General features: G+C 36.0%; 1 protein-coding gene and 1 long non-coding RNA gene across 4 annotated transcripts in view; one reads left to right on the top strand and one right to left on the bottom strand.

The window, feature by feature from the left end:
- The window catches only part of LOC136850662 (uncharacterized), a 352,695-nt gene that overhangs the window by 32,163 nt on the left and 292,999 nt on the right, over positions 1 to 27,533 (bottom strand). The window lies entirely within an intron of this gene.
- On the top strand, positions 151 to 3,105 carry LOC136850386 (uncharacterized). The gene is made up of 2 exons (XM_067123990.1): positions 151 to 311; positions 1,539 to 3,105. Exons 1-2 carry the CDS (start codon positions 249 to 251, stop codon positions 2,673 to 2,675), a joined length of 1,200 nt encoding a protein of 399 aa, XP_066980091.1. The 5' UTR covers positions 151 to 248; the 3' UTR covers positions 2,676 to 3,105.

The following is a 27,533-nucleotide window of genomic DNA, read 5'->3' as shown; positions in this document are numbered from 1 at the left end:
CCAGGACATTAAGCGGGTCTTCACTGAATGCAAATTAATTATTTATGATTGATTCCCCTTGTCTCACGTCGCCCACACAGATTACTGTTAAAATTCAAGGTTTCACGTCACATGTTGGGTATATAAACCCTCACCAGAGGGCTCTACTCACACCAAATAACTACCGAAGCACAAGAGAAGCACTGACCACTGACCCTTGATTACTGAAAGCAAGTCGTCCTGATCGAAGATCACTGTTAGGAGGAAACATGAAGAATCTCCTGATTACCACATGGATTGCTTTCCTCTTTTACCCTTATGGGATATCGGCCGTAAGTATCGGTTTCATCTAATTTGCAATTTCGAGAAAGACTGCTAGTTATTTGAGTAATATATGACTTTTTCTCTAAAACGTTTTCCTGATTCAATTTCGCTGACAGCTGCCATCAAGTTACAGTCACTTTTATAACAATATTTTTGTAGTATCATTTTGTTGTTAGTGAGGTTACCTGAACACGCTGTAGTAAAGCCTTAAGGAAAGTAAAGAATATGGGGGGGGGGGAGAAGTTAAGTCCATATTAAGAGAATATGACGCAATCTGGTACTCTGCCTTTCGAACAACCATTTCCTCATTAAGGGAGGACTTGTGCCGTGTAGTTTTTCCCGATAGATTATCCATTCATCAAGAGAGAGAGAGAGAGAATATGAAAGTTCATCATTAGATTTGAGTATACAAATGCTCGGATGTAACAGCAAAATCAATTCGGCATGGTTCGGGATACAAAAAGAGACAGAATCGCTGGAATCACAATCAAGCAATCTGGGAAGGTCTAACGTGAAATGAGGCTTGCTTCCAACAGGGTACTCAGTGTAGTCGCTTATTGATCGTGTCAGAGTTTTTGAAATCATTTTCAGAATAATAATAGGATAATAGGGCGTAAACACAATCACCGTAATCAGTGTCTGCTAGATGATTATTACTGCTGTACCTTATGATCATTATTAACTACTTTAGCAGCAGAAGTAGTAGCAGTAGTAGTAACAAAAGTAACCGCCGTATGTTAATCATAGTAATACTCCTTGCTGTATTGGGTCTTTTGGACTTGAAGTTGGACATTTTTGCTATTTGTCCACCATTACTTAATGACTAGAGCTACCTTTCCCAACCCAGCGTGAGTTGAATAAAATCCTAATGTTCAGAAATTTATCTTCAGATCTCAGTCTTTCATATTTTGTCATCTTTTTGTCTGACTACTGTCTTATGATTTTGTCACTGGGCTACAACTTCAGTGAATAAAGTTACAGACCACTTCAACTATATCAATTTTTTGAGGCTTCCTCAATGTACAGAAAATCACTGAACATAAAATAAACACTCATAATTTAGTTTCAGTCCTTGGTAAGAATGATCTCACAACTCACTTCCAGTATTTTTCTCTCATCGACTTGTTCAGAAATGCGTCTTTTAATACTGATTTCATTTTGATCTTATATTTATAACCTGACCATTACTTTCTTCATATGTCATACCTACGATGTCATTTTCTTGTCTATTTCAGGACTGTCAACAAGTTTTCAGTGAATCCTCTGGAATATTTACCAGTCCTAATTATCCTACCAACTATCCATCTTCGACCACCTGCACTTATGTATTTAATACTGGATCCAAAATTTCCATAACTTGTCAGAAATTTAATCTTCAGGGAAAAAGAGCCTCAGGAAGTTGCCGAGACTTCTTACAGATTCATGATACTAACATTCTGTCAAAAAAATACTGTAGCACTACAGGTCCACAGAATTACATTACCACCACAGCTTATGTCACAGTCATTTTCAAGTCTGATGCTAGTATAAACAGGCCTGGGTTCAAGTGTACTTATGAAAATGTTAACACAGCAGCAGCAGCAGCAGCAGCAGCAGCAACAACAACAACTACCTCTAGTACTGCTGTCCCAGACTTGCTGAAGAAAGCTCTCAATGCATACAACAGTGGCTCTTGCTCTACAAGCACACAAAATAAATGCGGGTGCACTAACCCTGTTTCACAATTCTACAGTACTATCACTGGTAATTACCGGATTGTGGCAGCTACTGGCATACCCAACCATGTATTTGACCAAGGCCAACAAAAGCCAAATCCGAACAAAGGCTGTGAGCACAGAAGCTTCATTGCCATCCCAGTGAATCCAGTCAAAGGCTCCACCTACAAAGCGTATGGAGTGGGGCCTGTGGGAATTGCAATTTCTGGAGCGTTTTTCTACAACCCTTTAAGCAGCCCTCAAGGAGACATTGCAGTTTTCAATGAGCAAGCAAGTCTTGACACCTGCAACGGACGCACCGACCAGATCTGCCGCTACTACTATGATCAGGTTCCTGTGTGCATACCTGGCGACTCTAGCTGTGCAAATGTTGGTTACATGAGAGATGGGTTCCCTGTGTATACATTCTGCACCCATCCAACTAAAAACCGTTATCTCAAGAGTTGTTATTATAAGACAAGTGGAGATGGAAGTAATCAAAACAATTATACCTTTAATACAACTGCCAAGAATAATGGTGACTGCGATTTGGATGAAGCCAATGGCTTCACCTTTCCTGATCAACGTGGGTATGCTTACATCTTCACTGCGGACTACCCATTCATCACGCCTGGTTATTACGGCACACAGCTAAGCGACATTTGTTATTTGTATTAGCTAGATCATTCAAGTAGATGCTGTCATTTAGTATGAAATTATTTTGCTCTAAATTAAGGTTCATCCGGATAAAATATTTCCATACTGTGCATTGGAATAAAATTGTAGTGTATCAATAAATTGGAACTGCACTAATAAATAAAAAATTATCTTACAAACCCAACCACCGAACTTTCAGTTTAAAATAGTTGACCTCTTTTATCCAACATGTAATGAAAAATGTCAAAGATTCATATCTTTTTTCTCATCATCAAATTCTTATACTATGAGTCATGTCTCATAGTTAATGCTGTTTTAATACTATCAAATTTTTAATTACTGCAGTCTAAACAGCAACATCTTCATAAATGCTATCTCTATTGCTTTTGTCAAATTTTCCAAGTTGTATGTCATAAGTCTATATAATATATCTAAAGTACTTCTTGATTTCTTCACACTTTTTGTATATGCTTTCCACTACAAAGGGTAAGACCATTATGAACAAATACTGATATCCATGGCAGGATTAGAGCGTGCACCTGATATGTCAGATGAGGTTATCCTAACCACTTGACCATGAAGAAGGTCATTGTGCCTATTGCAAATACATGTGCATCTGGCAAAAAAGTGATAGTCAGTCCCGATTAAGCTGACCTTGTTCCAGCAAACAGACCAGTGGTTTTATTATATATGCCTGAGGTACTTAGCATGTTTAGGATTGCTGTACCTTAAGAAATATATACACAATATATAAATATTTCATTCTGTGAGCTTTGATTTGAATTTAGTATTTGCAGGAAACTGAATTTTCTCTGCTAAAAAAATGCATACAATCACCACTCTGTAAGAGTGACGTCAATACAGGATACTAAAAAGACAAAGAAAGCAGCAAGCAACAAAGCTTATTATTACATGATGTGAATTCATGTAAACTGGAAATTGGGTCTGATTCCACTCCAAACTTATTGATGGGGTCAAGTTCCAAAGACCAGGTTACTACCCTCCCAGAAGCTGGCATTATCCGAAATTTAATGCTGCCTGAGAGAACATTAAGTTTAATTTAAACTGTCAAACTAAATTTCTTTTTAATTAAATTTCCATAATCATTCGTGATGTAAACTTTTTGCAATAATATTTTACAAAACCTACACTAAAGTAAAAACCGTTTCAACTTAACCTCAAACATTCAAGCTTATGCTGCTTATGCTGACCTGGCAATAACTCTGTAATGGTTAACTCATACATAGGATGCTCCGGGTACTATGATTTATTGTTGATATTCGATCCACTTTTAATGGTGTGTGAATTAATGGTGGGTGGACGGAAATGTGCTCACAGCAGTAGGCCCAGAGGTGACCCAGGCCAAGTGGCACCGTTGATGCTGGAGGCGCACAAGCATGTGATAGTGAGGGTGCTTCTTGACTAATTACCAAACTAGCTAGTTAAACCTCCCTCCCCCTCCCCCTCCTCAAAACAAAAAGAAATGGAATAACTGTGAAGAAAATCACATGCTTATACGCCATACAGGCACTTTACTTATATGCTTGAATTTGTAAAGGAGTATGGCAGCTCAATAATGTTTTAAAACGCGTAAACGTTCCACACTTGTATTTATTTAGATACCGAGCAATGTGCATTCATGATACTAAATCACAGAAATCTGAATGATTTAAAATTAAGTCAAGAAAGAAAGATGTTGCACTCTGGTTATCCTATGTATGGGGTGACCATTACACAATTATGCCAGTTTAACATAAGCTTGAATGTTGAAGCTGAAAAGGTTTTTACAGTTCCACACTTACTAAGATGAGTTTTCATGGTGACAGTATGGTACTGAGCTGCGAGCACTTTCAAATAAAGAATAAGGATGAGCACGGGTTCATTCATTTTCATCTACATGAACATATTTGGTGTGCATGTGTGTGTGTGTGCGTGTGTGTGCATGCAAATGAAACGCAGTACAAATCCTGACCAATTTCACCATTAAACTTTGTTATACATGCCAGGGTAACAGAAAACAACGCACAACAGCTGAGATAATTATTGGCAATTGGGAGCAGGAGCCCTAACCTTATTTATGACCGAGGGTGAGTGTCCCATAAAGGACGTGTCTATACTACAGTAAACAACGTCACAAACAGGTTCAACATCCACTAATGTATTGCGTATTGAAAATTTGACCATGGTACCTATGAATATTATGGAGCACTGACACTTCAGCTATTTCTCATTTTATCACAATTCCTGTTGAGCTGATAATTGCTAGTTCATGTGTTAAAAGTAGTCAACTGCAGAAATTTATTTTTCCTGTATTTTTCCAACCACAGATGATCATCATAGGAATTAACTGCAAATTCTTTGATTGCATATGAAGTGACCTACGTTGAACCAAGTAATAATTAAACTTTATTTTCTTTTCTTTCCTTGCAAAAAGATGTAACATGAACATGCATGTTAAATGACCAATAAAGTATTCCAAAATGCAATCTGGTTTTGAATAACACTAATACAATGTGTAATGTGTACTCATTTTTCTTATTTAATGTGTGCATAATATAAAAGGTCTGTGGGGAATGAACTCTATGATTGACCTTTCGCACAAGTGGCCTCCATGCAAGTATGCCGAATGAGGGTATCTTGGTCCAAGCTTCAGGGCAGTGTAACACCTCTAAGATTAGGACTTCTCTCCTCAGCCCTATCTATGATATTGACGTCATTTTGGGATGTGGGTCAGAACGTTCTGTATTGACCCTCTCTGATATTACCATCATTTTTTTACTGTAAGGATATATTAGTAATAGTAATAAATTGCAGTTTAGTCAACTTTATGAATACAGTTTATTTTAGCAGAAAAATGTACTTTTACATGGTCCCTTTAGAATAGGACTGCACTACTCTAAATTTTAGATGCGAAAAGTGTATACATTTACGTGAAACTTCAAAGGATTTTTAATTTAAAATAGTATGATTCACACCTTTCGGATCAAGTGCTACAAAACCAGAGGTTCAATATGCTTGTCACTAAAAATTCTCTAGTCAATAAATATTTGCCTCGTGAAGAATGTCAACTATATTTTTGTATTTTTGTTTCAGCAATTACTTGGCCTATTTAATGTAGTATGCCAAAACTACATAAACGGTCAAACCGATGTTCATCATATTTATGGTTTTGAGAGTTCTTTTTGAGATGGAACAAGCTAAATCTTTATGATAGTGCTTCATCCAGTAATTTTGTAGGGTTAGTGTTACCGTTAATTTCGAACAAGTATGATATTAATTCAACTACATTATAATGCTTCTCAATTCACAAAAGATTAGCGTACAGCTGTATCAACTGTACAAAAATGAATATACTGATTAATTGATGTCAACGTCGTAAATATAAAACTCACATATCTGACTCAGCTGTAGCAGAGACACCTGTTAGCTATTAGAATCAATACATTGCCTAAGTGTGTGTGGGCACTGCAGTTGCCAAAGATGGGGCAAGATATCTGATGGTATGAAACCTGTGCCGAAATAATTTTTCTTCAACATGCAAATCTCTGATGGTATGAAACCTGTGCCGAAATAATTTTTCTTCAACATGCAAATCTGAATCTGACAGCCATTGCTGATACAACTATGACCATACACGTTTAACGTGGTGATGAATGTAGGCTCATGAAACTAGTACGCAACCTTCCGTCATTTAAAAACGTACTACAGATGTAAAAAGGAAATCCTACTTGAAACATGTCTTTGGAAGTCATGAAAATTTATCTTAAGGACTTGAGTATTTCAGTGAAATAATGTACATTTTATTTAATTTCATCTCATTGCAGGAAGGACCTTATCTCAATCTGACAACTGATATACATAAAAGTCACGAAAAAATACATTTTTAAAGCTATTCAAATAAAGTAAGATATAAAAAATGGAACAACACATTTAGTAACAATTATTTCAGCAGCAATAGGGGTTTGCAAAAAAAGAACTTTTAAAGACAGCAAATGATTGAGCTAGAACCTTGAGTACAGTGGAGACAATGCTATGTACGAGTTAAATGAAATCCCCTCAGAAGGCCGCATCAGCAGGAGAGGGCATATATGATGCATTTTGTAGCCTAAATTAAAGAATAGAGAAAAGCAGGACAAGGTTAAGAAAAGAAAAATTTTCGACGATAATCCAAATATCCACTTTTGCTATGTAATGGGTCTGTCTGCTATATCTTTTGAAAACAGAAGGGCAGGAGTCGAGAGGCATACCTAAATGTACTCTGAAAGGTGTAGGCATACTTGTGCATTTTCCGGCATCTTTTTCGTATCTGGTCACCAGACTTTCCATAAAGTGGCCAAAATAATCTTTCCCATGAAATAATACATATCGCGTTATTTACATAAGTTATTCGTATAAAAAACAGAGGGAAATGGAAGAAAAAACGCTGGAGATCATCTATTTTGGACTAATTTAACGAACAGCCCCTAACTGCATAAGGGATAGATTTACGTCATCCACAAAACTCTCCAAATGTAATCCCAATGCTTCCCTCCCTCAAAATATTTATGACTGCTTTTTTGTTTTCTAAAGATGACGTCTTTAGACGCTCATCTTTCACTCTCTTTCGTTTTCCCTTCTAGGTCGCTTGCATGCACTTTCACAACTTCTACTGCCATACTTAGCTCTTGCAATTCTCAAACTCAATCATCGGTGCTCTTTCACATGTACTAAGGGTCTTTCTGGAAGTACTATGGTTAATCCTTCCATAGTTCTGTTATTTCAGCAATCCCAGACACAACCAATATTGTCCATGTTCTGCACCCTTGTCATTTCATCTTTTTTGTCTAAGTGCATTAACAATCAGTGTGCTCTCCTTATTAAATCAACTATGTACATTTTTCTCACCTGTGCAACAGCAACACACATTTAAAATATACAGATTTAGTTCTTTATTTTCAGATATTTTTGGTTTAATGAACATGGTATGAATACAACAAACCATCACCCAGTCATTCGGTGTTTTCTACACCACGCAGTGGTTTATTCCTGTACAAATTATCAAAACCTCTTTTACCTCCCACATAAAACACGCAGATTTCATACACAAATCTAACATCTTAAATATCTCATGAAAAACACTGTCAGTTCCACATAGGTCAATCAATTTTAAAGTTTTATCAATGCCAAAAGGAAAAAGTTTCGTGTGGTTGTTATATTCTTAGAAAATAAAACACGTGGGCAATCGGGAATTTAGTAATTAAGGACTCCACTTCCAGACTCTTTTTGATCAACGTCAAAAAGGGTCTAGAAGTGGAGTCCTTATTTATTAAAGTCCCGACGATTGCCCACGTGTTATCGTTTCTAAGAACATTACAACCACAAAATCACTAACCACATCAACATTTTTCTTTTGGCACTGATAACACCTTAAAACTGATTAGCCTATGTGGAACTGACAATGTTTTTCTGTCAACAGTAACCTTCATAAACGAAAATTTGGGTGTGGTATGGGCAGCTCACTCTTCCTCTCCTATTGAATCTTTAAATGGAATATTTTGAAAAATTTTGTCTTATGTTACTCTTCATAACATATATCGGTAACGTGGATGTTCTCTTTACATTAGGGGTAATACCCTGGGAGATTTAATATCTTTTTTCTTAAGTAAACTAGATACGCTAGTACAGAGTACTAAATTTAAAAGCCATGGGAAAAAGCTGGTACATTACCTTTCCTAGAACAGATAAAATATACCTTCACCTTATACAGGACCCCTATTTTCATTGTTGCCCATGTCCACTTCCCAAGTTATCATGATGTTTCAGTAAAGATCATGGTCAGCTTTTATTTGTTCCCTAAAATTCTTAAGATGTGTACGCATGGGTACTATTAAAAAAAGAATACGATACAATTCGTCAACATCTGACTCAATTACTCTACCCAGCACATATTATCGAGGTTTTCAATAAAGCATATAAAATATACTAAGGACGTCCCACAACTAAAAAAAGATAGACTTTAACGATAAAATAAAGCCCCCTTATGTTGAAAAGATTAAAAAGTAACTGAACGTCTCATATCTGACAATTCGTTTATTTTTTTTACTTTGGATATATATTCAAATAAAAAAATGAGCGGATGCTGGTGTTTATAAAATCTCATGCAAAAAACTGTAATGAAGCTTACACAGGGGAAACCGATAGATTCAGCTCACAAAGATTAATAGAACATAAGCAATCGATAAGATATGGTTCAGGAGCGAGGGAATTTTTGTACATATGAGGTTACTGGTCATATAAATTGCAGTGACACTTTTTTTTTTTCAGAAGTAATTGCCAATACAAACGTAACATTCAGGAATCGACCTTCATCAGTAAAAACAAAAATATGACTGACAGAAGGACACTAGATATTGGATTTCGTGGAAGAGATTAATGATCTAAGACTCATTCATGGGCAAGTGTTCCAACTGTCACGAGCAAGTGTTCCAACAAATACGCCCTCCACACTTGGCTAAAATAATATGCATACATATTGGTATTAGCAATAGCACGTGAAGCTCTACTTATTTAAAATTAACATTAGAGAATAAAGCATATAAAGTACAGATGGTGAGTCAACTTCATGACCACCCAGAACCAAGGAATGGGGCAATCAAAACACCCCTGGCATTAGCACGCGCAAAATCCTCAGTGCTTTCACGAAAAAACTCGCCCATCCTCTCTAAGCCTATTATCCCGCCTTTGTCAGCCTTTAATTTCCCCTGGGTACTCTCGTTCACCTCCTTGTTCCAGCACCGCTCCTCTGGATGCCACCAAAACATGGTAACCAGCGAGTTAACGGACAAGCGCCCACACGCAGGACAGAGACCGGGAGGCCGGAGCAGAGGCTACATAAGGACCTGACCAGGGGTCATGTGAGGAGTTTGTTACCAGCCAGAATCAGAGTAAAGTCCTTGCCAGGTCAGTCTCCGACCGCTCTCCCCCTTTCTGACCCAGTCAAACTTTGTCGAGCTAAGATAGTCCCACTAGTCCCTTGCCTTATTGCACAAAGCCTGGGCCTACACATCAGGACAATGCATCCTACAGGAAAGGATAGGCATTTTGATACTGTGTGTCTACCTGTTCGTCCATGGTCCCAATTCCTGAATTCCCGACGTGGAAGAACACTTCAAGAGAATCTCTGAAGACCTCTACGCCTACGTGGCAAAGTTTCTGTATGTTTACTTATCTTTAGAAATCCCACCATAGTGTGATTTATTTCAGAGTAGACCTAATTCTACAGTTAAGAAGTTTCACCATAGATTGTAAAGTCTTTTGATATTGGCACTATCTGTTTGTGACTAACGTAATAGCAGTGCCAAGGAGCTAGTGAGGAGCTCCCTTTGCAATATCCCTCTGATCTTTTGAAAACCATTTAATTTACTGTTAACTTACTTCTTTTTATGAGTTTAGCCAGTTCATCAGATGAGTTTAGATTGTGTTTAGGGCTAGACACCCAAACCCCAGATCAGCATCATCATGTATATATATATATATATATATATATATATATATATATATATATATATATATATATATATATATATATATATATATATTATATATATTATATATGTATATATATATTATATATGTGTATATATATATATAGTCACAAAGTGATCAGGTACCTGGTTATTACACAAATGTTAAAACCAAAAATTTACCTCACTTCAGCTAGATACCTGAAACCTCATAACAATAATATTACGACTGAACACACTAAACGTAACAGTGATCTCTTAAAACTTGCTTAACACTTGAAAAATCAATCTAAGTTTATCAGGTTAAGGGTGATGTGACCACTGTTAATAAACAAATAAATTAGGGGGAAAAATGGCATCACTCCATCAAACATTATAAATGTTTCCCTGGTTCTAATTCACTTCAATAAAATCAGAGGAGAACGTTACAGATATATCACTTACCATGTACACACACACACGAATATCTCTAATCACTGGTTGTCAAAACGAAACAATGTGCTTTTAAAACCTTAAACAAACAAATTTATTTCCAAGTTCAAAAGTATAATTAGAGTTCACAATCTCAAAAAGATTTACTATTACTTGATAACAGTGTGAGATTTAATTAATTCTTAAACAAGTTTAATTCACAAATCTTTAATTTATATCAAGAAATTAAGTTAACTGAGCAAAATTCAAACTATTAAGATTTATTCCAAATTTGAAAAATAAATTTCAAGAAAGGGAAATCAGCACAAGTATTCAATGTTAAAGTATCAACACATAATTTTGGGTAACACTGTGAAATTATAAACACATGAGCATGTAAGAATAATATGTAAACAAGGACATATTAAAAATTAATATGCAGCAAAAAATATACCAACAGCACTTTCACTAAGACAAAGTCTCTTTAAAGATTATATCTATCTCTCAAAAAGATTACATCCACTTTTAAAAGATCATATTGACCTCTTACCAAAATCATAAATTAAATTTTTGCCAACACCACTCCACTTTTACCATGTTAAAAACAAGCAAATAACACATTACCTTACTCCTCTCTGCACTCCATTACACAATTCCTTATTCCTCAGTAAATACACTTTACAATGCCTGTACAATGCAAGTATTTTTAACCATTCACAAAACTTATATTTTGTGGGAGAATGACCATAACTTTACACCCTTCTATATAAGGATGAGATGAGATGAGAGAGAGAGAGAGAGAGAGAGAGAGAGAGAGAGAGAGAGAGAGAGAGAGAGAGAGAGAGAGAGAAATTACCACCTTATCCCACCAGCTCCCTATTCTAACTAACTACTTTTGTTTCATCAATGCCTGTTATGACTCCAAACCTGGGCTACCAGTTAGTCATTTAAAGAAACAGGTTACACTGACAGAATCTTAGAATTAACTGAGTTCCTCTCTCTACACTAGAATAAAACAGAATATACAGAATTACTTCTTCTATAGAATAAACAGCCTATTCTTGGATGTATTCTTTGGCTCAGAAAGCAATATATGTTTTGCCCCTTATCTGAATGACTGGCAGCTAACTTCCTGGCTGGACACTTGTTCAAACAAACGTAGGTCTCTGAACGAGTCTCGGCTATCAACCTGTCATCCCTTTTCAAAGATAACATGAGTGCTCTCCCTCGCATACCCATTTCCTGTGTGGTTAAGTACACAGCTGTGCAAACATGACCACAGGATGATATCTGATCTGGTCACCAAAATAACCCTCTTTACAGGATCTGAAACTCCCAACATCTCCCACAAAACATAACACATATAAGTATTGCACAACAATACACATATTAGAAAATCACCTCTTTACACTTCACAACACAAGAAATATCTGAAAGGAAAATCATATAAAAAATACTGACAACATACCAAAACAAATGCAGAACATACACTACTTTTACAGAATATTCACATATTATAATATTCCTCCACCAAGAAGATTAATTATCCCAGATTTGAATCTAATGATTCGGAATGGGATACATAATCTGCAACAATATTATCCTTCCCAGTGATATGTTTCACTTTTACATTATACGATTGTAAACACAAAAGACCATCTGGTTAATTGCTGATCGTTATTCTTCATCTTATTGATGAATGAAATAGGGCTGTGGTCAGATAACACTAAAATTTCCTCATTATTAGGTTGGTTCACATACACTTCAAACTTTTTCAAGGCTGTAATTAATGCCAATGTCTCCTTTTCAATTGTAGAATAATTCCTCTGATGTTTTTTTAGCTTTGACAACATAAAGCATAGAGGGTGCATAACATGATAGTCATCTTCTTGAAGAACAGCAGCTCCAATTCCACTATCAGATGCGTCAACTTGTATCACAAACTTTTCATTGAAGTCTGGAGCCTGCAGCACTGGCTTTAAAGTTTAAAATAACTTTAACCTTCTCAAAAGACTCTTGACATTCTGGTGAAGTTCAGGCCAAAAAAATAGTTCATAATCTTCTCAACTGTCTTCCTGACTCCCATACGTCCAGACTCATGTGCTAAGTTAGTATATCTTAGTTTAACCAGACCACTGAGCTGATTAACAGCTCTCCTAGGACTGGCCGAAGCATTAGACTTATTTTACATGGCTAAGAACCAATTGGTTACCTAGCAACGGGACCTACAGCTTATTGTGGAATATGAACCACATTATACCAAAAAATGAATTTCTATCATCAGAAATAAATTCCTCTAATTCTTCATTGGCCGGCCGTAGACTCGAACTCGGGCCTAGCGGAGAGCCAGCCGAGAACTCTACTGACTCGTTCAACGAGGAACTAACTCATGTGCTACTGCTACAACTTGCTTCCTCAGTGGATATGCAATCAAAATTTGATGATATTCCCCCCAATCAGCATTTCCTGGTACTGTATCTGCAGGCTGATGCTTCCTCATTAGCAATCCTTCCTTTAGGCAATAGCAGGTAGGAGTTTGTTGCATCTCTCCTTGATCAACAACTCTGAAAAACAAATCCACCAACACTGTATCCTTCTTCTGCAGTTCTATTAACTTCTCTCTAGTAACTTGTCCAACTTCAAGGGTTGAACTCACAATATCTGCCAACTCTGCTACTGTAGTTTCACTACTATCTTCAGGAACACTTTGACTATGCTGAGTCTCTTCAATATTAACAAGATCCTCTTCTTCTTGGATACTTTCTTCATTATTTACACTAGGGGAAACTTCACTTTCCTGAAACAGCTCTTCTAAGCTCAAAGATCCTTCACTTAGATTCTTCTGGTACAGGCAAATCCTCAGTTTCTTCATTCCTATATGTAGTTCTCTTCATACTCCGGGTAGTTACACAACTTGGAAACAGGTGGGGATTTTTCTTCTCTATCTCTATCGTAGGACTAATCCTCAACGGTTTGTCTGTCACTATAGTACAAGGAATGAAGGGAACACCACCAACTTCATTACCCAGTAAAACATGCACACCTTCAACAGCTAGTGAGTCCCTTACAGCAAAATCAATACTTCCTGTCACCAATTCACATGACAAATGAAAGTGACATATAGGAGTTACTTCCTCTCCTATACCTTTAAAATAACTGAATCTCTGGTGAGATTCTTCTCCAACTGTGGATGAGCACCACAAACTACCACACTATGGTTACTGCCTGTATCACGTAATATCTTCACTGGTACCTGCACACTCAAAGAGGGAGTTGTCAGCATACCTTCATAGATATATGGCTTAAAAGCCTCCACACTGTTCAGCCACTCACTGCTTGAAGTTACATTTCCACTGGTTGCTAAGCACTCTCCTTGTCTAGTTTCATTTTTTCCCTACACTATTCCTTGTAGTAGGTTTTACTTGGTTACCCTTTATTACCTGTCCAACTGGCGTAACCTGCTGCTGCATCTTATAACAATCTTGACTACAATGTCCTACTCGTCCACACTTGTAGCAAACAACATTAGTCTTCTGCATCTGTCTTGAGAACAGACCAGAACGTGAGGGTTTACCATTCAACTGCTGTGGGGTATATCCCGGCTTTGTACTGGCATAGTTATTAGAAGGGTTTCTCACATCAATTTCCTTAAAATTCGACTGAGACCTATAACCTATGAGTTGTTGGTTCTGGTAGTTGACATTATAATTCTTTTTGCTGCTTATTATGTTGTAATCTTCACTCAGGGTAGCAGCTTTGTCAAGTTTCTTCACCTCTCTCTCTCTGTCAAATAAACTCTTATATGTTCAGGAATTCCTCTCAGATATTGCTCTAAGACTACTAACTCCTCAAGTTCATCCATAGACTTAACTTCAGCAGCCTCCAACTATTGTCTGAAACATCCTCTTACTTTATACGCATAATCCAAGAAAGTCATCTTGTCATCCTTCTTCAAAAATCTAAATCTTTCATTGTAGTTTACAGGGGTCATCTGGTAAACTTGTAACACATTGTGTTTCAGTACACTGTACTCTTTACACTGATCAGCTGATAAGACACTTCTTCCTTTACCAATGAGAACACACTGTAATACGACTGACCATTTATCCTCTGGCCATCCCATACCTGTAGCCACTTTTTCAAAGTGCTCAAAAAACTCATCTGGAGCTGCTTCTGTAAACTTTGGAATTAACTTCTGCACTCTTACTACACCAAACACAGCATCTGCATTACCTTGGACATAGTTATATGGGTTTACAGGTACTGTGGATCGAGCTGATTAACTCCAACTCCCTTTCATGTCTTGCTCTTTCCCTTTCTTTTTCTTCTTTTTCTTTATCAGCCTGCATCTGCAGCCTAAGTAACTTTCCTTCTGATTCTAGCACCTTCTGTCTACGAAAAATTTTCTTCTGTTTCTAAACGTCTAAGCTCTGCCTCTGCATCACCATTCTCATTCTCCTGCCCTTGCTCATATGCAAATTCCACCTCAGCTGCATTCAACAATTCATATGCCTCATTTAACTGTCTATCTACTTTACCAGAATTTATCAATGCTTGGGCTGCAACACATTTGATTTGTGCCTCAATCATATCACTAGTAACATTGCCCCCACATATCACTGCTAAGAGAGTCCACTGTGCCTTAGTCAGGTGATATTCAGATAACTTTCTGATGGCTGGAGCGCCTAAAAATACCTGAACTTCAAATAGAGCCATTTTCTCTAATTTACTCAACTAAATAGTTTACAATACACTTCAAAACAACTAAATGGTCACTCTCCTACCAAAATATATCCCTAACACCACCAGTATAAACCATAAATCAGAGTGATATTCTGTTTTCTTCTCCTGGCAATGGGCACCAAATATTTTGTCACGAAGTGAACAAGTACCTGGTTATTACACAAATGTTAAAACCAAAAATTTACCTCACTTCAGCCAGATACCTGAAACCTCATAACAATAATATTACGACTGAACACTCTAAACGTAACAGTGATCCGTTAAAACTTGCTTAACACTTGAAAAATAAATCTAAGTTTATCAAGTTATGGTTGAGGTGACAACTGTTAATAAACATATAAATTAAGGGGAAAAATGGCATCACTCCATCAAACATTATGTTTCCCTGGTTCTAATTTACTTCGATAAAATCAAAGGAGAATATTACAGATATATCACTTACCTTGCACACACACACAAATATCTCTAAACACTGGTGGTCAAAATGAAACAATGTGCTTTTAAAACTTTAAACAAACAAATTTATTTCTAAGTTCAAAAGTTATAATTAGAGTTCACAATCTCAAAAAGATTTATTACTTGATAACAATGTAAGATTTAATTCTTAAACAAATTTAATTCACAAAACTTTAATTTACCAAGAAATTAAGTTAACTGAGCAAAATTCAAACAATTAAGGTTTATTCTAAATTTGAAAAAGAAATCTCAGGAAATGGAAATCAGCACAAGTATTCAATGTTAAAATATCAACACACAATTTTGGGTAACTGTGAAATTACAAACACATGAGCATATAAGAATAATATGAAAACAAGGACATATTAAAAATTAATATGCAGCAGAAAATATACCAACAGCACTTTCACTAAGACAAAGTCTGTTTAAAGATTATATCTGTCTCTCAAAAAGATTATATCCACTTTTAAAAGATTATATTCACCTCTCACCAAAATCATAAATTAACTTTTTACCAAAACCACTCCAGTTTTTACCATGGTAAAAAAACAAGCAAACAACACATTACCTTACTCCTCTCTGCACTCCATTACACACAATTCCTTATTACACTTTACTCAGTAAATTCACAAAACTATATTTTGTGGGAGACTGACAGTAACTTTACACCCTTCTATATAGGATGGATGAGAGAGATGAGAGAGAGAGAGAGAGAGAGAGAGAGAGAGAGAGAGAGAGAGAGAGAGAGAGAGAGAGAGAAATTACCACCTTATTCTACCAGCTCCCTATTCTAACTAACTACTTTTGTTTCACCAATGCCTGTTATGACTCCAAACCTGGGCTACCAGTTAGTCATTTAGAGAAAGAGGTTGCACTGACAGAACCTTAGAATAAACCGAGTTCCTCTCTCTACACTAGAATAAACAGAATACAGAATTACTTCTTCTATAGAATAAACAGCCTATTCTTGGACTTATTCTCTGGCTCAGAAAGCAATATATGTTTTGCCCCTTATCTGAATGATTGGCAGCTAACTTCCTGGTTGGACACTTGTTCAAACAAACATAGGTCTCTGAACGAGTCTTGGCTATCAACCTGTCATCCCTCCTCAAAGATAACATGAGTGCTCTCACTCGCATACCCATTTCCTGTGTTAGGTACACAGCTGTGCAAACATGACCATAGGATGATCTTATCTGATCTGGTCACCAAAATAACCCTCTTTACAGGATCTGAAACTCCCAACATCTCCCACAAAACATATCACAAGCATTGTGCAACAATACACACATTACAAAATCACCTCCTTACACTTCACAACGCATGAAATATCTGAAAGGAAAATCATATAAAAATACAGACAACATACAAAAAAAATACAGAAACATTACTTTTACAGAATATTCACACATTATAATATATATATATATATATATATATATATATATATATATATATATATATATATATATATATATATACTATATATATATATATATATATATATATATATATATATATATATATATATATATATATATATATATGTATATATATATATATGTATATATATATATATATGTATATATATATATATGTATATATATATATGTATATATATATATATATATATATATATATGTATATATATATGTATATATATATATATATATATATATATATATATATATATATATATATATATATATATATATATATATATATATATATAATATTGTGACAGCCCACCATCTAGTATGTGCAAAACTCACTACATATGTATATTTGTAAATACCTCTAAGTTTCTTCTTTAAAATCCCTGTTCTCTCACTCTTTGAAATTGCCTTGTTTTCCTTCCTCTTCCTCTAGGAGAGAGGAGTTTCAGCTCTTATCGTGTACATACCTATTTTGTCAGTGATCATATTATTATTATTAGTCGTGTATTTGCATTTTGGTGTTATTCATTATTTATTATTATTTTAATAGTGTCAAGTTGTAAAAAGTTTATTCATATAATTATTTTTCTTATTTTGGTGTTGGAAAGTTTAATTATAATTATAAAAATCGTAAAGTGTTTCTATACTCGCCATATTGACTATAATACATTCAGTGCTTATTTTATTTGAACAGCGGAGCAGTGTGCAGTGTTGGTATCAGTGTAATAATTATACATAAAGGACTGAAACAGATATATTATATTTTTTTGGCGATATATTTTTTTATATATGTAAGCTGTTGTGGTGTACTGCATCACCATTTCTTTAGCCTTTGTTACTAGGTTAGGTACACTTCACAGCTTGGCATCCTGGTTTGACAGCTGAGTTTAAGAATTTTGTTCTGGTCAAATTAGGGCCCGTTACATATATGGGGGCCTGACCGGGATCTGTTTCCTCAGTGTGTAACCTGATACACATCTGAACACTCCTGCACATAAGACTGCAATTATTGTGTGAAAGTTTATTCATATTAATTTTTTTTATTTTTTACGGTATGTACATGGTAACTCCTCTCCAGCTCTATGAGCTCTCTCAGCATCTGTATTTTGGAGGATATATTGGCAACGTATTTTGTTAGTCGTTTGAGATCGGCAGTTGAGTCTGGCATCATTTAAGCCCGCCCCATCATATGAGCCACCCTTACCGACACATCTGGCTGCGACATTGGAGTCCTCAGTTCTTCTCGTCCACCTGTTGTATTTACACCTTCCTCGTCCCTTGGATCGTCTAAGATCCATCATGATCAGCATCCTTAATTACGTTCTTTGTTCTTTGTACAATCTTTAACTTCATGGATAGCTGGGCACCCATCATTTATATTTGCTCTCATAACTCTGTGAAACATTTATAACTTTGTACTTTGTACTTCCGCGACCTCTACCAGTACAGTAGTTTTCGCTCAGCATTATTGGTACTTCGTGAGTGACTTCGTTCATTTTACCACCACCTCTATTTACTTCCGTGAATGCTGCTAGTACAGAAGTTTTCGTTCATCACTAGTGATACCTCATGAGTGACTTGTTCATATTGCCACTACTTTTTTTCAACTTTCATTGGCATAAATATATTTTTGAATGTTAGCGAGTGGTATTTGTAATTTGGCCGTGTCTTAGGATTATATCGTGCTTATATGGTTTTGTATAGTTTATAAGTTTCTCGTTATATATTAGATAGTTGTTCATAGTTGACAGCAAATTTGTGTTAGTTTCTTGTGATCAGTAAACATATGAACTATATTTTTGTGATTGCTAGTATTATGGTGCTTTCTGTCTTATTATGGTATTGTGAGTGCTCTTATTGCCGAACAATTGGTTAGTTTGCAAATTTTGCATTGAAAGAAATTTGAATACTTTGTTGAATAGGTTATGACAATTAAATTGTCAAAATCAGATAAAATTGTCTAGCATAATCATAAGCATTATCTTTGATTCTCTTGTGTGTATCAGCTTAGATAAATATCTAGTTTTCATCGGGTTTTCATAGTTTCCTCAGTTCTCTATAAATATTCTTTTTGAAGTTTATAGTACCTGTTCCATATAATCTTGCCTATTAGTGAGTATTCAGAGTCATAACTTTTACTTTCCATAATGTTCAGTGTAGAGAAATTTTTGCCTACTAATAAAACCGAACTTCTAACCTTGCGTTATGCGAAGAAGCAGGAATTGCTGACCATTGCTAAACATTGGAATATAACTGTAGATCCATCTCATGTCAAAGCCCATTTCATCAATGATATTCTGTAGTTCCTTACTCAAAAGGCAGTTGATGATGGCGATGAAAACATGGAAGATCTACGAAGTCTCACAGGAGCAAATGCAATGCCTTCTGTTGATCAAGAAACGGAGAAATTAAAACTGCAAATGCAAGTATTACAGTTACAACGTCAAACAGAAGCTGAAAAATCAAAGCAGAAGAGAGAAGACTAGAGTTACAACGTCAAGCGGAAGAAGCTAAATTTGCTCTAGAACTAGAACATCAACGACAGCTCAATGAGTTAGAAATAGGAGAGGAAACCAAAAGGCTTCTATTCTCCTAAAGACTAAACAAGATGAAAAGCAAATTCCTGATCCATTTGACCTTATAAATGGCAACCAAACTCGTACCAGAGTTCAGTGAACGTGACCCCAAAGTCTTCTTTCAAACTTTCGAGGACACTGCTACAACTTCAAACTGGCCTAGAGATAGGTGGGTTCTCCTCATCCGAAACCATCTTATGGTTAAGGCATCTTTTTGTTTCTTCTCAGTTATTAACTAACAGAGATTATGATTCTATTATGAAAGCTATATTGGATGCCTATGCTATTACTGTTGAGGGACATCAGCAAAACTTCCGAAACTCTTTCAAAAGTGCTTCACAGACATTTGTCTAAGTTCTGCGAACTGAAGATCCGGCAATTGAATAAATGGTTAAGTAAGGCATAAGTTCAGGATTTCGATTCCCTTAAAAACTTAATTGTGTTAGAGGAAATAATCAGGAAGCTACCTTTAAATATAGCCACACACACAATGGATAAAGGCAAAACCAATGCACTGAAAGCTCATTGCTGATGATTTTGCACTAATCCATAAATATAAACCTTCATAGTCCAAATCTGTATCCTCTTATAAATATTCTTCACAGGGTGTGTGCACTGCAAGGAGGAAGGTCATGATATTCAACACTGCCCCTTACCTCAATGTAAAAGATCTGAAGGTGTGACACCTGCCACCAACAAACCTGAACAACCTTCCTCAAAAACTAATCAATCCCATCAAAGGACTCTACATGTAGCAATTCCAAAACAAGAGGATGATCCATTCAAAGCCTTTACCTGTGCAGGGTCATTAAATGGTATAACTGTTGAGTGTTTAGGGGACACAGGTTCTACTCAGGCAATTGTGAGCGTGGCCAAAGGTCTACCACTGGAACTAACTAATGAGTACATCACAGTTACAGATTTAACTACCAGCACCACTTTACCCTTAGCTAAGGTAAGATTATATTGTCCTTATTTTGATGGTGATACTGTCGTTGCAATGACAGACAAACAGTTACCTCATTCGTCATTGCAAGTAATCTTGGGTAACGACCTTGCAGGATCAAAGGTACTTGACAAAAATCTTATTATCACTGATCCTCAAATCATTATTAATAAAGAAAATATGGACAAACACCCTACCAATGAAGCAGAGATAGTACAAGGTCAGCCCAAGAAGACGAAAAAGCAAACCTAGATAAGCAAAATAGAACTGCAGCAGCACTAGACATCATCGATATCCATAAAGATGATTTCAAATCTCATCAGAGGGCAGATCCCAGCTTAGCAGTTTGCTGGAAGAAAGTCTCAGACAATGATTTATCCAAAATTCCTTGTTTTTATCAGGATAAAGATTTTCTTTTTTGCCTTCTCAGACCATCCAAATCTCCGTCCACCCATACATGGCTGGATCAACATCAACTTCTTGTACCTTCGGTCTTCCGAAAGTCATTGCTGGACTTGGCTCACTCTACTGAATCTCATTTGGGAATTCACAAAACTTTCGACAAACTGGCTGAAAACTTCTTTTGGCCAGGAATGAAGAAAGATGTGAAGGAATTCGTTCAGCAGTGCCATCACTGTCAGATCACCGGTAAGCCCAACGAGTCCATTCCACCTGCTCCTCTCCAACCCATTCCAGTTCCAAAAAATCCATTTGACAAAGTAATCATAGATTGTGTAGGGCCATTACCGAAAACTCGAAGGGGAAATGAATATCTATTAACAGTGTTATGTCCTACCACCAGATATCCTCTAGCAATACCCATAAAAAATATCCATGCAAAGAATCATTAGACAGCTACTTAAAATTTTTATCACCTTTGGGTTTCCTAAAGAACTCCAATGTGATCATGGGCCCAACTTCACCAGCAATCTTTTCAAGCAAGCAATGGCAGAATTCAGCATTTGTAATGTGTATGCCACAATATATCATCCACAGACTAATGGGGCCCTGGAACGTGTCCATCAAACAATAAAGAGCTTGCTAAGGAAGTACGTAAGTGAGACTTCAAGGACTTGGGATGAGGAACTAGATCTACTCATGTATATCTTGAGACGTGTCCCTAATGACTCTACTGGTATATTCCCATTTGGGGTAATGTTCGGCAGAAAGCCCAGAACAACCTTAAGTATGGTCAAAGAAGATATCATAAACAAAAAGATAGAAACAGTCTCCAGCGTTTCCTCTTACCCAAGTGACCTCAAAGAGAAACTATTAAATACGTACAATTTTGCATTTAACAATATTTCAAATTCACAGGATAAGATGCAGAGATTGTATGATCGGAAAACTAAGGTGAGGTCCTTCCAGCCGGGTGAACGAGTACTGAGCTACCATCCAATTGGGAACACCTCTTCAAGAGAGATACATTGGGCCACATGAAGTTATTTGTAGACATTGTATGGTAACCTACCTCATTCGTACTCCAGACCATAAAAAAAAAATCACAACTAGTACATGTAAATCTGTTAAAATCTTACCATGGTCCTACTCCAGTAATTGGTCACCTAGTATCTTCTAACTGCCATAAAGAACAACTGGAACAGCCTTGCCAAAAAGTGGATTCTGACTCCTCTAATGAAGATAATATACTTTCATGGAAGGACTGTACAAACAGTGAGATATTAAATTCACTAAACTCTTTTTTAAATAAAAAAACAGGAACTAACTTCATTTTTACTTTCTTTTCATGAAGTGTGCTCAAAACAACCCCAGAACTGTACCATTATCAGTCATGACATCATGCTAGAACCAGGTGCTGTTCCCATACGCCTGCTTGATAATAACTTAGCAGAACCTAGTCTGTCTCCATGGGCATCTCCATGCATACTGGTACCTAAACCTAACAGACAGTATAGAATGTGTACAGACTATAGGAAAGTCAACATCACCATAAAGGATTCTTACACTCTTCCCAGGATATCTGACATTCTTGATAAGATTGGAAATGGTAAATATCTAACTAAAATAGACCTCCTTAAAGGATATTACCAAGTCCCTCTTACTAATGAAGCCAAAGAAATATCTTCATTCATAACACCTTTTGGGTTGTATTCTTACAGGGTCATGCCTTTCGGCCTCTGCAATGCTCCAGCCACCTCCCAGAGGTTGATGTCAGAGGTGATTAGAGATCTTGATAACACCTACATCGACATGGATGATTTAGTTGTTGCCATAAACACCTGGTCTGAACATCTGGATGCTTTAAAGGAACTTTTCCAACAGTTATCCATGGCCCATTTAACCATAAATCTCGCTAAAAGTTCCTTTGGTTTAGAGAATTTAGCATATCTTGGGCATGTTACTGGAAATAGTAAGGTCATGCCTAAATGTACAAATGTACAGACAATTTTAGACATTCCTCAGCCAACTACCCGTAAGCAATTAAAATCTTTTATTGGGATGGTTTCTTATTACTCAAAACTGATCAAAAACTTTTCAAACATAACTGCTCTTTTGTATGCATTAACATCTCCTAAAATTAACTTTGAATGGACTAGAGAACATACCTGTATATTTGATCAACTTAAATCGGTTATGACATCACCCATACTTCAAATGCCTAACTTTAATAAACCCTTTTATCTACATGTAGATGGTTCTGGAACCGGCTTTGGGTGTCTTGATGCAGCAACATCAAAGTTCTTTGGCCACATCATCTCCACCTTTACATCATCTCATGCCCATTGCCTATTACTCGGGGTACTTCAAAGGGGCCCAGACACGATGGGCAACAATTGAGAAGGAGCTTTACACCATAGTCGCTGCTCTTCTCCATTTCAAACCACATCTAGAGGGCAACCAGCAAGTAATCATATACACAGACCGCAACCCATTGATCTTCCTGGATTGAGCCAAACTGAAGAATAATAAGCTCCTACGATGGTTGTACATCCTCTCCGAATTCAACATTAAACTACAAGCCATTTGGGGACCACAAAATATATTGGCAGATACTCCCTCCAGGATACCTCAAACTACATCCTAATCTGAACATGACTTTTGGCCTGTCATGTGCTACTCTCTTCAGTTGCTCCACTCCATAGACCCCTCTCAGTGGTGAGGAATGTGACAACCCTCCATCTAGTGTGTGCAAAACTCACTACATATGTATATTTGTAAATACCTCTAAGTTTCTTCTTTAAAATCCCTGTTCTCTCACTCTTTGAAATTACCTTGTTTTCCTTCCTTTTCCTCCAGGAGAAGGGAGTTTCAGCTTTTATCGTGCAAATACCCATTTTGTCAGTGATCATATTATCATTATTATTCGAGTATTTGCATTTTGGTGATATTCATTATTTATTATTATTTTAATAGTGGCAAGTTGTAAAAAGTTTATTGATATAATTATTTTTCTTATTTTGGTGTTGGAAAGTTTAATTATAATTATAAAAATTGTTCAAGTGTTTCTATACCCGGGATATTGAGTATAATACTTTCAGTGTTTATTTTATTTGAACAGTGGAGCAGTGTGCAGTGTTGGTATCAGTGTAATAATTATACATAAAGGACTGAAACATATATTAGTTAGGTACACTTCACAGCTTGGCATCCTGGTTTGACAGTTGAGTATAAGAATTTTGTCCTGGTCAAATTACGGGTTGCAATATAATATATATATATATATATATATATATATATATATATATATATATATATATATATATATATATATATATATATATATATATATATATATATATATATATATATTGTGACGAAGTGTCCAGTGTCTGTTCTTCAAATCAAACCTGATATCTAAGTGCCTGTCCTGGAGTCTAGTGCACCATTTATATATGGTGACCCCGGAGTGTCCAGTGTCTGTTCTTTAAATCAAACCTGGTATCTAAGTGCTTGATATTTGATTACCAAACTTACCATTTATTCAACAATTATAGTTACCTCACAAAAGCCAGACACCTGAACCCTCATCACACATACAAGACGACAGATTTCTCTAAAGGCAACAGTGATCCCTTATAAAACTTATCAATCATGAAAGAAAGCAGATAAAGTTCGTTAAACAGGTGTGAGGTAAAATCTAAGGGCATCACTCCATTAACATTATAAAAGTTCAAATATTTCTATTTATTTCATTTCCCTGGTTCGAGCTCACTTCAATTACTTGAAGGAAAACATCTCACTTACCACTCTATCTCTAATTCAAATCAAAATTACTGGTGGGTCAATGAATGAAACTCTGATATAATATTTTAAATACAAAAATTTATTTCTAAATTCAAAGATTATACATGACATTAACAGTCTCAGGGAAATTTATTATTACTTCAAGATAAAACAAAATTGGATTAAATCTGAATTAATCATCAGTCAAAATTAAATCAGATATTAATCTATTAATTAATCAAAAGGGTTATTCAAGAAGAATTTAAATTGTTGAGTAACAAAACTTCAATTCCCAAGTGTTAAACAAAATAAGGCAAATAAATCAATCATGTAAAAATGTGGATACAAAAGACACAGAAATATATACTCTGCAAAAAGATTAAATATAAAAAAATGTAAAGCAAAAATTAAGGCAATAGCAAACACACCACATATATGTATAAAAGAAAAATTCTTCAAAAGATAAAGCATAAAACATATAACACGAAAAAATATTAAAAAAGTGAAAAGGTATCTTTACATATAACCACTGCACATATTATTTTCAGTGCACTGAGAACCCATAATTATATTACAATACCTTGGTACCAAATTGCTTCGTGTTTTTAACCAGGCGCCGTTACACACACACTTAATAAAATACACTGTTCAGATAACTCAGACACATTTACTAAGGGATTAAACAATTAAAGATATGAGTGACCATCGTCTACCAAAATATCAATTACATTAAAACGAGACGTTCTTAATCCCGAGAACGAGAGAGAGAGAGAGAGAGAGAGAGAGAGAGAGAGAGAGAGAGAGAGAGAGAGAGAGAGAGAGAGAGAGGGGAGAACGCATCTTCTTTTAGCAACGCTTTTGGTCTTTTGAGTGTTGGCCCCTTTTAGATGCAGAGGGCACAGTCTATGGGTGGAAAGAACAGGTCCCAGACGATGTTTTTATTTTAAAAAACTCTTTAAAATGACAATTAGAGAGGAAGTGGAATTACAGTTAACAATAATATTTGTCATTACATAGTTTCAGAGCAAGAGAATCTCTAGTTATTATAATAAGACTGGAAACATCGTTTCATATGAAATTCCTCGGTGACGTTCGGCAACTTTCGTAATGGAATTTCCCACCCCTCTGTTTTGACCGGGCCCCATAACGCCTTGTACGTTAATGGATTTAGTCATATGAGAAGGTGTTATTCTCAGCAAGTTTTGAATAATGACTAAACAAATTGCGTCCCTATACAATGAACAAGGCTCTCAGTCTCTCTCAGCTCAACGCATACGTCGTCCTCTCAAACTACACAGCGTTTATTCACTGCAAACCTCTTTTACAGTATATGCGTATCTGAACACAAAACCACAGTTATACAACAACTCACACATACACACGGGGAGATTACTGCATTATGAAAACCACAGCATAAGAATAATATATATATATATATATATATATATATATATATATATTACATATTATATATTATATATATAATATATATATATATATACAGTATATATATATATATATATATATATATATATATATATATATATATATATATATATATATATATTTATTCTTATGCTGTGGTTTTCATAATGCAGTATATATATATATATATATATATATATATATATATATATATATATATATATATATATATATATATATATATATATATTGCTAGATGTGAATGCAGGTCCTTGAGTTTACTGGCACAAGGGAAGGGAAGGTCGCATCCGACCATGCTTCCACACATAGCAATATCATTCAATCAATCAACTATACAGGCAATTATAAGAGAAAAATCTCAAAATAATGACAAGAATGTATTAACAATTAATTCAAGGTTGTAGAGGGCCACTAGGGTCCTGATACATTACAGCAATGGTTGGTACTTGAGGAAATAATTGATAACAATTACTAAAACAGGGGGATAACAGACGAGCGGGACGTGAGCCTGCACTACTGAGGGGGACTGATGGAACACATGGATTACTTCTATGGGTGAGAGGGCCTTCTTACCACTCGACGCAGGAAGATTTTACAAGAGTACGCCATCTTAGCGGGAGCAATGGGAGCATACAATAGGGGCAGAGTTGGTTCACAGTGTCAGGTGTGATCGGCAATGATACAGTCAAGAGATTACCTGATGAATTGATTTTGGCACTGAGGAGTGTTCTGCTGAAGGCAGGGGATTCCTCACTAATAAATATTCACAAAACACAATAATAACACTTCATCAATGCACAATAAATATCAACAAACAGACCACTAATATTACTCAAGGTATGGAAAGGAAGGTAAGATGAAAATTAGTAATAAAAGGAAAGGTGACCCGCAATCTCCACAGCTCACATAAAATTACCTTATCCTCAAGGGCGTCTCGTGGGCTACTGATGATGGACTATGGCACTTGGGGGAGGCAAATCTATGATTGGCGGACACTAGGTCAAGAGGTAAAGGGGTGAAGGAGTGAGGCTGCATCTCCTCTCGTCTGATTCTCTCGGAATCCCAAGTTGTTCTCTCTCGTGGGCACCAGTCAGCAGTTTCCTTTTATAGTCTCTGACCTACGGGTCGCAGAAGCATGATGGGAGTTGAAGCCATGTGGTTTCCACAGTCCCAGATGC

The sequence above is a fragment of the Macrobrachium rosenbergii genome, chromosome 22, assembly GCF_040412425.1.
Source record: "Macrobrachium rosenbergii isolate ZJJX-2024 chromosome 22, ASM4041242v1, whole genome shotgun sequence".
Taxonomy (NCBI): domain Eukaryota; kingdom Metazoa; phylum Arthropoda; class Malacostraca; order Decapoda; family Palaemonidae; genus Macrobrachium; species Macrobrachium rosenbergii.
Note: the sequence above shows the minus strand (reverse complement) of the source record. Positions and strands in the feature narration are given on the sequence as shown.

Bases quoted from the DNA above. Each gene is read 5' to 3' on its own strand.
- LOC136850386 (XM_067123990.1), top strand. From the start codon at position 249: ATGAAGAATCTCCTGATTACCACATGGATTGCTTTCCTCTTTTACCCT. The intron at 312-1,538 runs GTAAGTATCGGT...TGTCTATTTCAG, and splicing joins ACCCTTATGGGATATCGGCC to GACTGTCAACAAGTTTTCAG.